At 35.1% G+C, this 13761-nt stretch overlaps 1 protein-coding gene across 17 annotated transcripts in view; it reads right to left on the minus strand.

Annotated features, from left to right (window-relative positions):
* Positions 1-4109: 4109 nt before the first annotated feature.
* Positions 4110-13761, minus strand: part of TIA1 (TIA1 cytotoxic granule associated RNA binding protein) — a 40273-nt gene continuing 30621 nt past the window's right edge. For 14 of the 17 annotated variants that reach the window (XM_074332125.1, XM_074332126.1, XM_019718613.2 and 11 more), the window contains 2 exons: positions 13314-13459; positions 4110-12336 (listed from right to left, as the gene is read on the minus strand). In XM_074332125.1, the coding sequence (XP_074188226.1) occupies positions 12210-12336; positions 13314-13459 (273 nt within the window). In that variant the 3' untranslated portion in view covers positions 4110-12209. The remainder of the gene's footprint in view (positions 12337-13313; positions 13460-13761) is intronic. The other 3 variants (XM_074332121.1, XM_074332124.1, XM_019718621.2) reach the window with 1 other exon arrangement.

Raw genomic sequence — 13761 nt, forward strand, 5'->3', positions numbered from 1 at the left:
CTTTTTTCCGTGCTCATATTTGTTAGTACACATTATTGTACCTCATTCTGGTCAATGACTGCAAAGTATTCCATTGCACAGTTCTATTAATATAGGCTAGACCCCATTAGTGACAACCCTCAAATCTATGTGGATTAAAATGACATGTCTCATTGTTTAGAGTCAACAACTTAAATCAGCTGGACTCTGTCCTTCATTATCTTCCTCACTCCAGCACCCAGGCTGGCAGAATACTCACTACCTGGAAACACTCTTGGCAACCAGGGCAAAGATATACCAGCTCTTAGAGCTTCTATCCAGAAATATCCCAGATCACTTTCACTCATTTTTTTAAAAAGCAAATCAAATCATGTGGTCATGCCTAAGTTTCACAGTCTGGAGAAATAAAATCTTCCCACAATGGATAGTGTAACTTAATGGATGGATAACCTGTCCCGATTGTATGAGATACTCAGATTTCTATGAATCAGACTCCCAACAGATGCCATCATGTCATCATTAGTGAAGTTAGTTGGCTTGTGATTCTTCCACTCTCTTCCTTTTTTTGTGTTTTGGTTTCAATGCTTACAGTCTTTATAAAATAACTTTAATATTATTCTCTCCTGTTCTCAGGGAAGTTTGTCTGGTTTTACTGATAGAGTGATAAAGCTCACTTCTAAAGCTATTTGTGCCCATTTTTTGGGAAGTGTTGGTGGTGTGTTTTTTTTTGGTGTGCAGATTTTTAACTACTTCTTCAAATTCTTTGATGGTTATGAGACTGTTGAGGTCTTCTGTTTCTTCTTGAGATTGTTTTTTAGTTATCCTTCCTTCCGCCAAAATCATTTATTTTGTTTTCAAGTATAAGCATATTGTTCTTGGTATTCTTATCTTTTTTAAAATTAATGAATTTTATTTTTTAGAACAGTTGTAGGTTCACATCACAATTGAGCAGAAAGTACAGACAATGACCATATACTTCCTGTTCCACATAAAACCTTTCCCATTAATGACATCGTGCATGGCTATGGTACATTTGTTGTGATCGATGCACCTGCATTGACACACATCATCACCTAAAATCTGTAGTTTACATAAGGGTTCCTTCTTGGTGTTGTACATCCAATGGGTTTTGACAAATGTGTAATGCTTCAATGGGTTTTGACAAATGTGTAATGCCATGTATGCACCATTTCAATATCATACAGAATAGTTTTACTGCCCTAAAAGTCTTCTGTTCTCCACCTACTCATTCCTGTCTCCCTTCTAACTCCGTTGAAACCACTGATCCTTTTACTGTGTCCATACTTTTACCTTTTCCAGGTTATATTGTTGGAGTCCTTTTAGTACAGAAGGTGCCAAAAAAATGTATACACATTTTGAGAAAGGAAAAAACTGTATTAAAATTGTAATACTCTATACTGATAACAAAAGATGAATATGTCACATTTTACTTCTGCAATTACAAGAAGTGTTCAAAGTGGTTACCATCAGCGTAATTTTTATACTGTTTTTTCCTTTCTTAAAATGTGTATACATTTTTTTGGCACCCTCTGTATATAGCCTTTTCAGATTGGCTTCTTTCATTTAGTAATATGCATTTTTCTCCTTATCTTTTTAAATCTTGGCTGAATCTATAGTGGAAGCTCTCTTTTTGCTCCTAATTTTATTTGTGCTTTCTTTTTCCAGATCTGTTTCACCGATGTTTTTCATTTTATTGATCTTTTCAAGAGAACAAACTTTTTGGCTTGTTTGAGCTTATATGTTTTTAATTGTATTAATTTTTGTTCCTATTTCATTATTTCCTTTATTCTTTTTCTAACTTAAGCAGGAAACACAGCTCATTAATTTTTACATTAAGGTTATATTAATACATTATTTTCTAAGTACCATCTTACCTGTATTCCACAAATTTTGATATGTAGTATTTTCATTTATTAAAAATTTTAAATATTTAAAAAATTTCACTGTTATCTTCTTTGACTCATAAGTTATTTTACACGTTTTTGAATTTCTACAAATTTTTATTTCTAATTTATTTATAGTCAGAAAACATAAGCTTTTTTTCTTGTCTCATAGAAACTCTGCTTTTATGTTAATAGACAAATAATAGCTCCTGAAGGCATTTTCAGTAAGAAGAATTTATGTGCTATTTGCATTTTAGAGCAAATATTCACATTTTGATTTTTGCCAATTGGCAATAATTATCCTTCAACTTCCCTCACCCTTCTAGCCTCTTTTTTAAACCAATATTTTCTCAAGTATTCCACATGTAGAGGTGAGTATTTTTTCTTTTTTCCTACTATTAATTTGGCTACATCAGGATTAGGGTTTCCTGTTATGTATTTTTGTTTACTTTTGACATGTTATTTAGAACACCACATCTAGATTTTTAATATCCACAATCTTTTTTTTTTGAAGTGTTTTTCCAGGACCCATCAGCTCCAAGTCAAGTAGTTGTTTCACACGATGTGTTTTAACTTACCATGTTTCCTCGAAAATAAGAGCCAGACAGTCAGCTCTGTGTCTTTTGGAGCAAAAATTAATATAAGACCCAGTCTTACAAGACCCGGTATTATATTATATACTTTATTGTATCATATTATACCCAGTCTTATAGCAAAACAAGACCGGGTCTTATATTAATTTTTGCTCCAAAAGACGCATTAGAGCTGATTGTCTGGGTAGGTCTTATTTTCAGGGAAACATGGTATTAGCTTAGTCCATTTACATTTATTATGCTTATCTGTTTGGAATTATTTCTACCATCTAATTTTGTGATTTGTTTGTCTGGCTTCCTGTTTCTTTTTTCTGCCTTCTTTTGGATTTGTTAGCTCCTCTTCTCTTTTTGGAAGTTATATGCTCAATTTCTATTTTAGTAATGATCCTTTACATTTTAACTCAAGACTGAAGCTATTCAATATCTCTGCCATTCTCCTGAGACATAGTGATCTTAGAACATTTTAATCATTCTTCCTGTCATATTACTATCTAGTGGTTTATTTCTCTCTTAGAAAAAGGCACTACTTTTTTTTATACAATCAGTATTTATTTAAATTACATATGTACAAATTTCTATGCTTGTTTCTTTTTGTTGCTCCGATGTTTGTTCTGGGATTTCTTTTCTTCTTGAAATATGTACTTTAAAAGTTCATTTAGTATCTAAATTAATTGTCGGTAAATTCTCATGTTTTCTTTTTCTATTTCATCCTCATTCTTCTCTGATTGTTTTAGGTTGGTTGTTTCAGCACATTGAAGATATTAACCCTCTGACTTCTGGCCTATCAGCTTGCTGTGACACATTTGATGTCAATCTAATTGTTATATCACTGTAGTAGTCTTTTTTTCCCTCTGCTGCTTTTAAGATGTCGTGATAATATGCAATTTGACTGTGTTATGTAAGGATGGACTTCATTTTTTTTATCCTTCTTGGAATTTATTGTGGTTCTTGAATCTGAGAATCCCTACTTTCAATAATTCTGGGAAATTCTCAAGCCATTATCTCTTGGAATATTGCCCACCCCAAATTGTTTTCTCTCTTTGTGGAACTCCAGTTTAAATGCATTTTATTCTCCATACTCTCTTCATATTTTCTACCCCTTTGTCTCTGTACTGTCTTATAGATTAAGAAAACGTACAGATTTCTCCAGCTGTGTCTAATTTGGTTTAGTCAACCCATTGAATTTTAATTTTAGCTATTATATTTTTAATTTCTAGAGGTTCTGTCAGTTTCTTTTGAGATAGTGCCTAATCATTCCTTGCTCAGATTTTTATTGCATCTTTTATTTTTAAAGACATGAAATTTAGTTATTACATAATCAATGTATGATTATTATGTCTAAAGTCCTTGGAGGTCAAATTCTGCTGTTCTTTTTTTCTGCTGACTCCCTTGAAGGGTCTTGTTTCCTCATGCGTTTGATAGTTTTTGATTGTGAGCTCCCAGTTGATGATTTCAATCTGACGTCACCCTGGGGCGCCTAGGTGAAGGATACATTCTTCTAGAGAGGATTTGTGAGTATCCAAACTACACAGGGATTCCTACTGATGGGAAAAAAAAAAAATCAAACAATTTAATCAAGAATGGACAGAGGATATGCACAAACAATTCACAGAAAAGAAATACAAACAGCCAATTATGGGAAAAAATGAATAACTTTACTTGCAATCAGGGAAATACAATTAAAGAGATAATTTTACAGGCATCAGATTGGCAAAAATAAAAGCTCAATGACAATCAGCATTGGTAAAGGTGGGGAAAATGAGTGTTCTGACATTACGGGTTGGTGTGTAAATGGTACAGCTTTTTAAGAGGGTAATTTGACAACATGTCTTACAATTTTGACAATTCATATTTCTTCAACCCATTGTTCAGTTTCTAAGTATCCTAGAGAAACAGTATACACATGCATTCTTTACTGTAGTTCCATTTTTTTTCTATATATGGTGAAATGCTTTTTGTATTTCAGAATGGTTGAATTGTGGGGTTTTTTTTGGGTGGTCATTTACTTTGGTGATTTATTCATAGTTTGTTGTGTTGAGACTTAATGAACTGGGAAGGCGGTCCTCACTAGTTAACTGTCTTCACCGCCCACTCCTTAACCTGTTGCAGTCCACATTCTGCTCCCACTTCACTGAAAATGCTCACTTTAAAGCCACCAGTTACTTCTTTATTGCTCAATCCAGTGGACTTTTTTCTCCAGAACTTCTTGTAGTTTTTCCTCTCTGCAGTATTTGACACTCTTGACTACTTGTTTTGTTGAATTATTTCCTCCTTGATTTCTGCAACAGCACAGACCCTCTGTATTTCTCCTACCTGTCAAGCAGCTCTTATTCTCCTTTGCAAGCTTGTCTCTGCCCCCTTAAACACTGGTGCTCCCACTCCTCTCACTCTACTCTCTCTCTGAGTGATTTCCACTCCATGGGTTAACTGTCACCTAAATGCTGATGAGTCCCATCTCTATATCCAGCCTGGATCTCCCTTCTAAATTCCCAATCATTACCTACTGGCTATTTCTACCTGAATGTCATACATGTCCAAGCTCCACATTTTGAATGATGGAACTTACTATCAGTTCTCATCTCCTGCCCTCTGAACAGCGTCTATCCTTACTCATCCTTATAAACTGCTCCTCTTCCTTTTCCCACCCCAGTAATTAGCCCCCCCCCCCCCCCAATCCATCCAATTGCTCAAACCAGGAACCCGGGAGACATCTTGGCTAAACACAAATTAGATCAATGGCTCCCTAGGACCTTTAGGATAAAAAAAGTTCAAGTTGCTTGACATGGTATAAAGAATTGGCCCTGTCCTGATTTGGTCCTTTAGTTTTAGCTCTTCACCTCACACCCAGTACTCTAGCCAGTAGTACGGTATTATCAGCACATGGTAGAAATCCATTTGGTCAAAACCACGTTGTTTGAGGTAACGATTCAACAAACATGAATTGAGCACCTATTATTTGCCACGTACTGGATATATACAGCATTGAAGAAAATAGTCACCAGCCTTTAGTTTAGTGGGGAACACAGGTTTTAAAGATATCACACATTAAGACAAATGCTATAAAGGAAAAGTAAGATAGTTTGAGAGGCTACTGATTTAGATTGCCGGTAGAGAAAGGAAGGCCTTTTGGAGGAAATGACATTTAAGCAGAGCATTGAAGACAAAGAGCAGGCAAAAGCGTTTATGTGGCAAGGCCCTGCGATAGCAGTCCCCTATCCACCTTTGCCCGTTGGCTCAATGTTAGGCATTGTCAATAGAGGGCACTAGGGGGAACAATGCAAGGTGACAGTGATGGGAAGGCACTGCCCTTATGGATTCTTACGCTTTTCTTCAAGGCAGGAGCTAGTGGGTCAGTGCATGGAAGGCCCAGGGGTGCTCTCCTCAGTGGTCCTCAAGACCTGCCCTCCCTGCCCCATAGGCCACTCTCCCCACCTACATCTGCCTGCAACTCTCTCTAGGACGTGACAGATAAAATACAGGACACCCAGTTAAACTGGAGTTTAAAAACTGAGTAATTTAGTGTATTCCATGCAGTATTTGGGATTGCTTTTAGTACTCTATCTGGGAACTGTTTCCCCAGGGGTTGGCCCTTTCCTAGAGAGCAGCTCCGGCCCACGCCCTCTGGCCTGCTTCTTCACCAGGCTGCAGTCCTCTGCTAATCGAGCCCTCTTTGAAGAGGTCATAATCTCAGGCAGCCCCCCCCCAAACCCACTCTAAAAAGTAGCTGCTTTTTGTGTACCTGCAACTTCTGGATCCCTTTGAGTCCTTGTTTTATCCCTTTTAGTAGTTAACCACCCTAATTACTATTTAACAACTTACATTAAAATTTCCCTTTTCAAATTTTAGTGTTGGTCTCTATCTCCCGACTGGACCCTGACATAAAGTGTTTCCTTATTCAGGAAACTGAAAGATGAATGTGGAGTAGAAGGCTTATTGGGAGAGTGGAGAAGTGCTTGCTGTGAAGTTGGTGAAGTACAGATTACACTTTAAAAGATTTTAGATTACCTCCTAAATCCAATTTGCAGCAAACAAAAACTTTCAAGCAGGGGGTCATAATCAGATTTTTATGTTTAAAAGATTCTGTTGTGCTTCTGATTCTGGTAGAAAATTGTTAGCACCTTAGTTCTGGATCTTTCCTTCTGTAAACCAGAGACCCCCATAAACAGTATCTTACATGAAACTAGGGAGGCAGAGAAAAACTTACAAATTCCACACTGAGGGGAACTGTGGTATTGAGGCCAATAGAGGGCGGTGGGTTAAGAACGGGTAGTGAGGAGGGGCTGGTGGTGGCAGATTTCAGAAACCACCAGTAAATATTCACTCTGAGAGTCAAACTTCGAATGGGTTCTACTGTGAGGACTGAACAAGTGTGAAAGATGGGAATGGAAGGGAAGTATATGAAGTGCCTGGGGGTGTGTGTGTGTCCTCCAGATGCATACAGAAAGCAAGTTTGGGGATCCCCTTGAAAGGTAGGAATTAGATCCCTTAATGTAGCAGATGAAGGAACCAGGGGAGCTCAGAGATAGCACAGGACCCTTCTAAATAAGATCACATCCCAAGACAGGACCCATGGCTACACTTTCAGAGATAGTTTGTTGTAGCCACAGGACAGAGATGAAAAACCTAGACAGGGTCATTTCACTCTACTGCTGGTACTTGGTCTAGCAAAGTTCAACTGTTTCAAATATGAATAGAAAGGAATAGCACAGCATTTATACAAAGATATTCTAATTAAAAGTAGGAAAGAGTAACAAAACTTACCTAGTTTCTCAGGAGAAAAATCGCAAGAAAAATGTTCCCACAAAGCAGCTGAAACTAATATATCGACATTCCGATGTGAATTTAAAAAAATCTAATGAAGCATATGCAGCTAAAAAATACAAGAATTCAGGGAAGAGATGTCCATCAAGTAAAATAGAAATTGGTAGCACTTAGGAAACAAAAAGACAAAAGCATTTCAGAATGAAGACTAAATTAAAAGGAACATAAACGAGTCTGGATACCACAAGAAGCACATTCAGGAACAGAGACTAGACATGAGAAAAGCAAAAAAGATAAAAAGAATTAAGAACAAATGGTAGGCAGACAAGATCCAACATACAATTGGAGTTGCCAAAGAAAGCCAAAGCAGTGGAATAGTACAAATATTTACAATTCAGGAAAGCTTCTGAAATATTATCTTAATATATGTACTTGGCTCAGGAAGGGAAGGTTTCCTTTGTGTTTTTCCTGACAATTTTCTTTTCTTTTGCTGGATGTTGTTCCAGTATTTAAGTCTTCTCACATCCTCCATACTATACAATTTATCTGCATAGCCCAACTTGTCAGATAAGAGTCTAGACTTCTGAACATCAGTTTGGACTGGGTACCAAGTCACTTCACAGGTGTTATCCTGGGACCTCCTTTTATTTTACTCCTGTTGGATCCTGTTTCTAGACACTACATCATATTTTTTCTTGATTTACATTCTTGTTTTGATGGAGTGAATCCAGTAGATGAGAATCAGTGAACGGGAAGATTAAGAACTTGTATGTCTAAAAATGCCAGTTTTGTTGTTGCCATGACAGTATAATTGGAGAGAGAATTCATTCAAACTTTTGAAGACAGTACCCCATTGGTCCCTGGTTTCCAATGTTTTTGTTGAGTATTATCCTTAACCCTTTGGCTACCTGGTAAATTTTACAATATTCTCTTTATGGCTGGTGTCCTAAAATTGCATGGTGGTATGCCTTCATATGGGTCTTTTATAGTTATTATGCTAATAATAGCCTTTTTTCAATCATAAGAACCATTAGGGAAAATTTATTACCTAATAAGTCCCACCCACTCCCGTTTTCTCAGTTCTTTTCTTGGAACTCCTATTGGTTATATATTAAACCTCCCAAATTGACCCATATTTATTTTCCCCTCCTTTACTTCTGATTTCTGTTCTAGAACATTTGTCTTTTAATATTTTCATTGAATTTATTCCTATTTTAGGACTAAAATTTTACTAGTATCCTGTTCTAATTTCTTGAATACAGTGTTTTATCTCAGTTCTTAGAAGTTTTCTAATTCTTGGGAATTGCTTTTTGTTTAGATCTACCTTTCACAATCAAAATTTTTCTCAATTTCTGGTGATCTTTGGCTGTCTTTATTTAAAAGTGAAGCACTAAAAACCTGTTTGGAAGATTTGTGTACATGGGAAGGGTGGCCAGTTGGCTTTTTGTTGGAGACCCTCAAATGTCAGCACCTGCCTTTTCTCCAGAGTTTAGTTTTTCACAGAAGGATCCTCCATGTCCTGCCTGGTGTGTTTAACTGTGGCTATTTGTATTGTAGAGCTGAACAAGGAGCTGGGAACTTCATTTATCCAGTATGTAAACTTGTGCTTAATCTCTATTTTCTGTACAGCATCTCACCCGAGGCCTAGTAACCTGAGTCAGACATTCACTTTTTCCTTTTTTAGTTGAACTACTATCAGAATAATTTCAGCCTTCAACTTTAGAGGCCATAAGGTAAAATCCTATTCAATTGAGACATTCATGTACGCTTTATTAAGGCTCTTAAATTAACATTTGTTGTTTTGGAGATATATTCTTCAAGTTTTAAACACAGCAATAAAATGCTGTGACTGGAGAAAATGTAATAACCTCCCCCCCCAAAAAAAAAATAATGATTTTGTTCTTAGAAACCATCACTCTTTCATTGAAAGGAAGGGCTTCCTTTTGATTTCCTATAAACACATTTTATTTTTCCCATTCAACTGTGACTTCAAGAGCACCCTATGGCACTTAGTAAACCTCTTTGTATATGCAATCCAGTCCTATCAACTACCTTCTTCAATGTAACAGAACTCTGACACACATACATAAAGGAAGATGAGCAAGCACAGGGACAAAACAGAAGAATGAAAACCATGATGTGACTCTCATTTTCAATAGGAAGATAATACCAACAAGGAAAATGAGATCCTGGTCATAAAGCGTTAAATCTAGAGAATTCTAATTCTTTGTGGTATCAAACAGTAACCCAATGCAAATCATGATTTCTGGGATAAGATTTTTAAAAATCTAACAAATATCTGAATGAATGGAACAAAATGGCTAGACCAAAAAACAAAACAAAACAAAAAATCTCTCACACAATAATCACTGCAAGAAGATCCCACAGGTTATAGAAAAGATAAAGGAACTTTAATATCCAAACAGTCAGGGCAAAGAATACTGGATTAATGACCCAGTAAGTGTGAATCACTTCAGGTTCTTTACAGTACCAGATGTATTTTAAAATAAAATCTGAATGCATATCGCAGATAATGAAACCATTTAAAAAACTTTTAATTTCCTTACCTGATACCAATGCCAGTATGTTTAGACCAAAAAATCTTTAAATGATCTGTTTTAATACTAAGAGTAAAATTTAAATCAAAGTTAGCAATGCTCCTGAAATATGAATTTGTTCAGTAGTAACCTTTTCATCATGAATAATAAATACCACTTTCTTTTCAAAAAGTAGTCAATGTACATTTTCGGATTTGTGCAAGAAAATATACTGGCTAATAAAAAGTGTTATTATTTGAGATAGTCAAAATGAAAAAAAAAACTATACTTTTGTTTAAATTATTTATGCCGAAATAACTTACCCTGCAATCCACAGATGTATAGTAAATAAAATATTTCTGAATCAGACGAAAATGAGGGTCCTAAAATAGAAACATAAGCTACTAGAATCTAAACATAGCTTCCTGGTATTTTATTCTTTTTTTGAGTATTTCATTGAAGCTGCTTTTGGTTGCATGCCCTGATCTGTAGAGGTTAACAAGGAAATAAAATTTCCAAGTAGTTAAAAAATTTACTCATCTTCCATAAAACAACTTTTAATGTAGCAACATTTAAAAATACACAGTGACTTAATGAAACATCAGTACAACTGCATAGAATAGAGCTCCAGAGAATTGTTTACTTATGTGTTGTCTTTCCTGGGCTCTGGTTTACAAGAGTATTGGCTTAGAGACCAGTTTAGAGTCATTTGCTCCTACTTGGAAGATACAGGCCAGGAAACTCCAAGATTTCACAGGCCTTTTCTCTTTCTAAATAAAATGGTAGGAGCTCTCTGAAGGTCTTAAAAACAACCGACCATCCAAATGTGTATACTAGGGACCCTTCCCATTTGTGAGTCAAGGAAGAAGGGAGTTTGTGACTTTCACTGAAAACAAAACAAAATCTCTCGTAACTCTTCTAAGAGACACTGAAATGTACTAGAAATTTCAAAACTAGAACAATGCCATCAAAGGTTAAGCCTCTTAATGCTTGGAGCCATCCCAAAATAATAAAATTGGGAACTCCAGGGAAATAGGTACCAAAAAAAAAACAACAAAAAAAAAACCCCAAAATAATGATTGCACTGAGGATTCTCCTCTTTGAAGGCTGTTTAAGGAGGTAGGATTTTAAGGATTTTTTGTGTATTTATCTTTTGGCCTCTGAATATTTAAAAAATGCTTTGCCCGGCTGGTCCTTCAGGCTAATTTTGGAGTTCACAATGAACCCCAAGCCTGACATAAGGATATTCTACAGTTTCACAGCTATCCTTTGTACATATTAAAATTTAGTTGATTTACTCTTTTTGAGTAAATAAACTAGAAAATGGCAAATTAATATATTCCTTTACATACAACTTTGTCTCAAAATTCTTGAAAAACAAGAGCAGATGACTGTATTCAAAGACTACCAAAGTGTGTATTTGATATTCACATGCAAACTTAAAACCTTCTAAATCTCCTGTCAACTCTGCATGATACCTTTAAGAAGGAAATGACATACAAAGTTTGCTAACTGTGCAAAATATTAAATTGCTAAAACACTTTACATAATGAAATAATACATGTAAATGTAGAAGTTGACACATGAAATTAGCACGGGTTCATAAGAACTTATCACATTTCTGAGATTTTCTTTAGTAACAAGTTTTTGTTTTTGTATTTCCTGGCACACCGCAAAATTTATCACAGAAGATAAAAATCCTTTTAAACAAAGTCAACAGAGAATTCTTGAGGCACCTTCTCATATAAAACACAAGATGAATGCAATTATCAATCCATCTGAGAAAAGTTTTCAATCTGAGCATCATTTTTCCCATTTAAGTATATTTTACAGAACTTTAATAAGGCAAGACAAATTTGTGAAAAAATGTAGATACAAAAATGATGTAAACTAATAATTTATATTTAAAAACCCCCAATGGGAAAACAGTGGAGATGGGATAGTTCAAACAATACCTTTAAAAAAACCCCTAAAACAATTGTGCACAAGCTGAAGATTACAAAGAACTTCTAGACTCTGCACAGTTTTGGTTTTTTGTTTTTGTTACACCTTTATATTACATGTTTGAAATCATATTAGGAATGCAAACTAGACCTGCACACTACTTTAGTGAAAAAAAGTTCGACATTGTGCAATTTTCTGCCTCTTAATTTTAAAAAAGTGGCAGCAATCCCTGCATTTGTATTTGAAACAAGGATCTGAGAAACTTTATCAAAAAAGGTAATGAAGGCAAAAATTGGCAGACATCCAGCATCTTGTTTCTTTTTAGAACAACGTGGATAAGTAATTTCATGATTAAAAAAATGAATCTTTTAAATAAATACATTGTATCTGACATTTGCACTGACTGATTTGATAAATCTTTTAAGTAAACAACGGCTTTACTATACTCCCTGTAGCCTCAAGCCACTGGCTTTAGATTCTGGAGTCCTTTTTCACTGGGTTTCATACCCTGCCACTCGATACCCTGCAGGCTGATTAGGCAACATGCTGCCATTCTGTCCTGGAGGAGGCTGCACTCCATAATTTGGTCCCATCCACGGTGCAGAAGATTGTGTCTGACTGGTAGAAAATGTGAAAGAAGCAGAGGAGAGGTGAATTCCACTGATTAAAATAAAATGTACTGCCAAGAACAAACAACATGTACAGGGGAAATATACTTTTCATTAAGCCCAAATATAAGATCAATTGTTTTGCTGAGGAAAGGCAAACTTATTTCTCTTAAAAAAACAAGCATCCTCATAGGTTTAATTTGTGCAGTTTAATTTTGTTAGTTTAATTATAGCTAAGAAAATACCCTTAACCTATAAACATTTATACTCTTTGACCTCAGGAAAAAAACTCATCTTTCATCTCAGGAAAGAATACTGTCCATCTGTGTTGGACATATGTTGAATAAGCCACTGGAAATAAACTTGTCCATTTGGCATGATGAAGACTAGCAGTTATATTATTCAATGAAGAAATTAAACAATTATTAGTATATGTAAGCTCAAATTTTTTCAACATTATAAATACAAGTCTTTTTTTAAAGATTCTTTTAAAATAAAAACTGCAAAGTATTTTAATTTCATTTGTTTTTCAAAAATTTAAGTAAAACTGCATAATTCAGAGTATATAAAAAACTTCCACGTAACAATGTATGAATAAACCTTTTTGCACAGAAAAAAGCAGAATGAATATAACACTAACAACAAAATAACTATTCAAGAACGCCAATTGACCATTAGTCATATAAAAAGCTTAACAACTATTAAGCTCTTATTTTCTTACTTAAATATTAGTTGCTTCATTACCAAAATTATTATAATGCTGGTTATATACCTCAAGGCAATATATTTCTAGGCAAATTTTTGAAGAGATACACTTAAAATTATAAATTTAAAACTAAGTCTTTTTTTTTTTTAACGAAGTCTTTCAAAGGCTACAGCTGTGCTTTAGAAACAGGGCCACATTACCTACTAATTACTTAAAATCTCTTCCTAAGTTCTTGACATTTTCAAGGGCTAATAATAAAGAAAAAGAGCAAATATGCTTACTTAAATCCCTGTTGGTTCCATGCCTGGCCATACATTCCATATGCAGGTACTTGCCAACCGTTAGGCATATACTGGCCAATTTGTTGTGCATTTCCATACCACTGGCCCCACTGGCCATAAGCTTGTGGATATCCAATTTGATTCTGCTATTAAGTAAAATTGTAACAGGTAATTACTATTTGAAGTTATATGTCTTAATATACCACAAATACATAGCCATAACACATAGGGCATCATTACAATTAAAAAGGATAAGAATTTAGAAAGTGACTGCTAAAAAAAAAATTGGGTTATATTGCTGTAACTCTATGTGATGTCCTGAATGGCATATTCTTTGTAAGGCAGTAGGTAATGCCCTAGTATAAATACTACACTCAGCATAATAAGTGTTTTGTAAACTATCCACATGACTGTTTCCTTTAGATAAGGAAGATATAAAGATTATTTA

The sequence above is a fragment of the Rhinolophus sinicus genome, linkage group LG05 (genome assembly GCF_036562045.2).
Source record: "Rhinolophus sinicus isolate RSC01 linkage group LG05, ASM3656204v1, whole genome shotgun sequence".
NCBI lineage: Eukaryota > Metazoa > Chordata > Mammalia > Chiroptera > Rhinolophidae > Rhinolophus > Rhinolophus sinicus.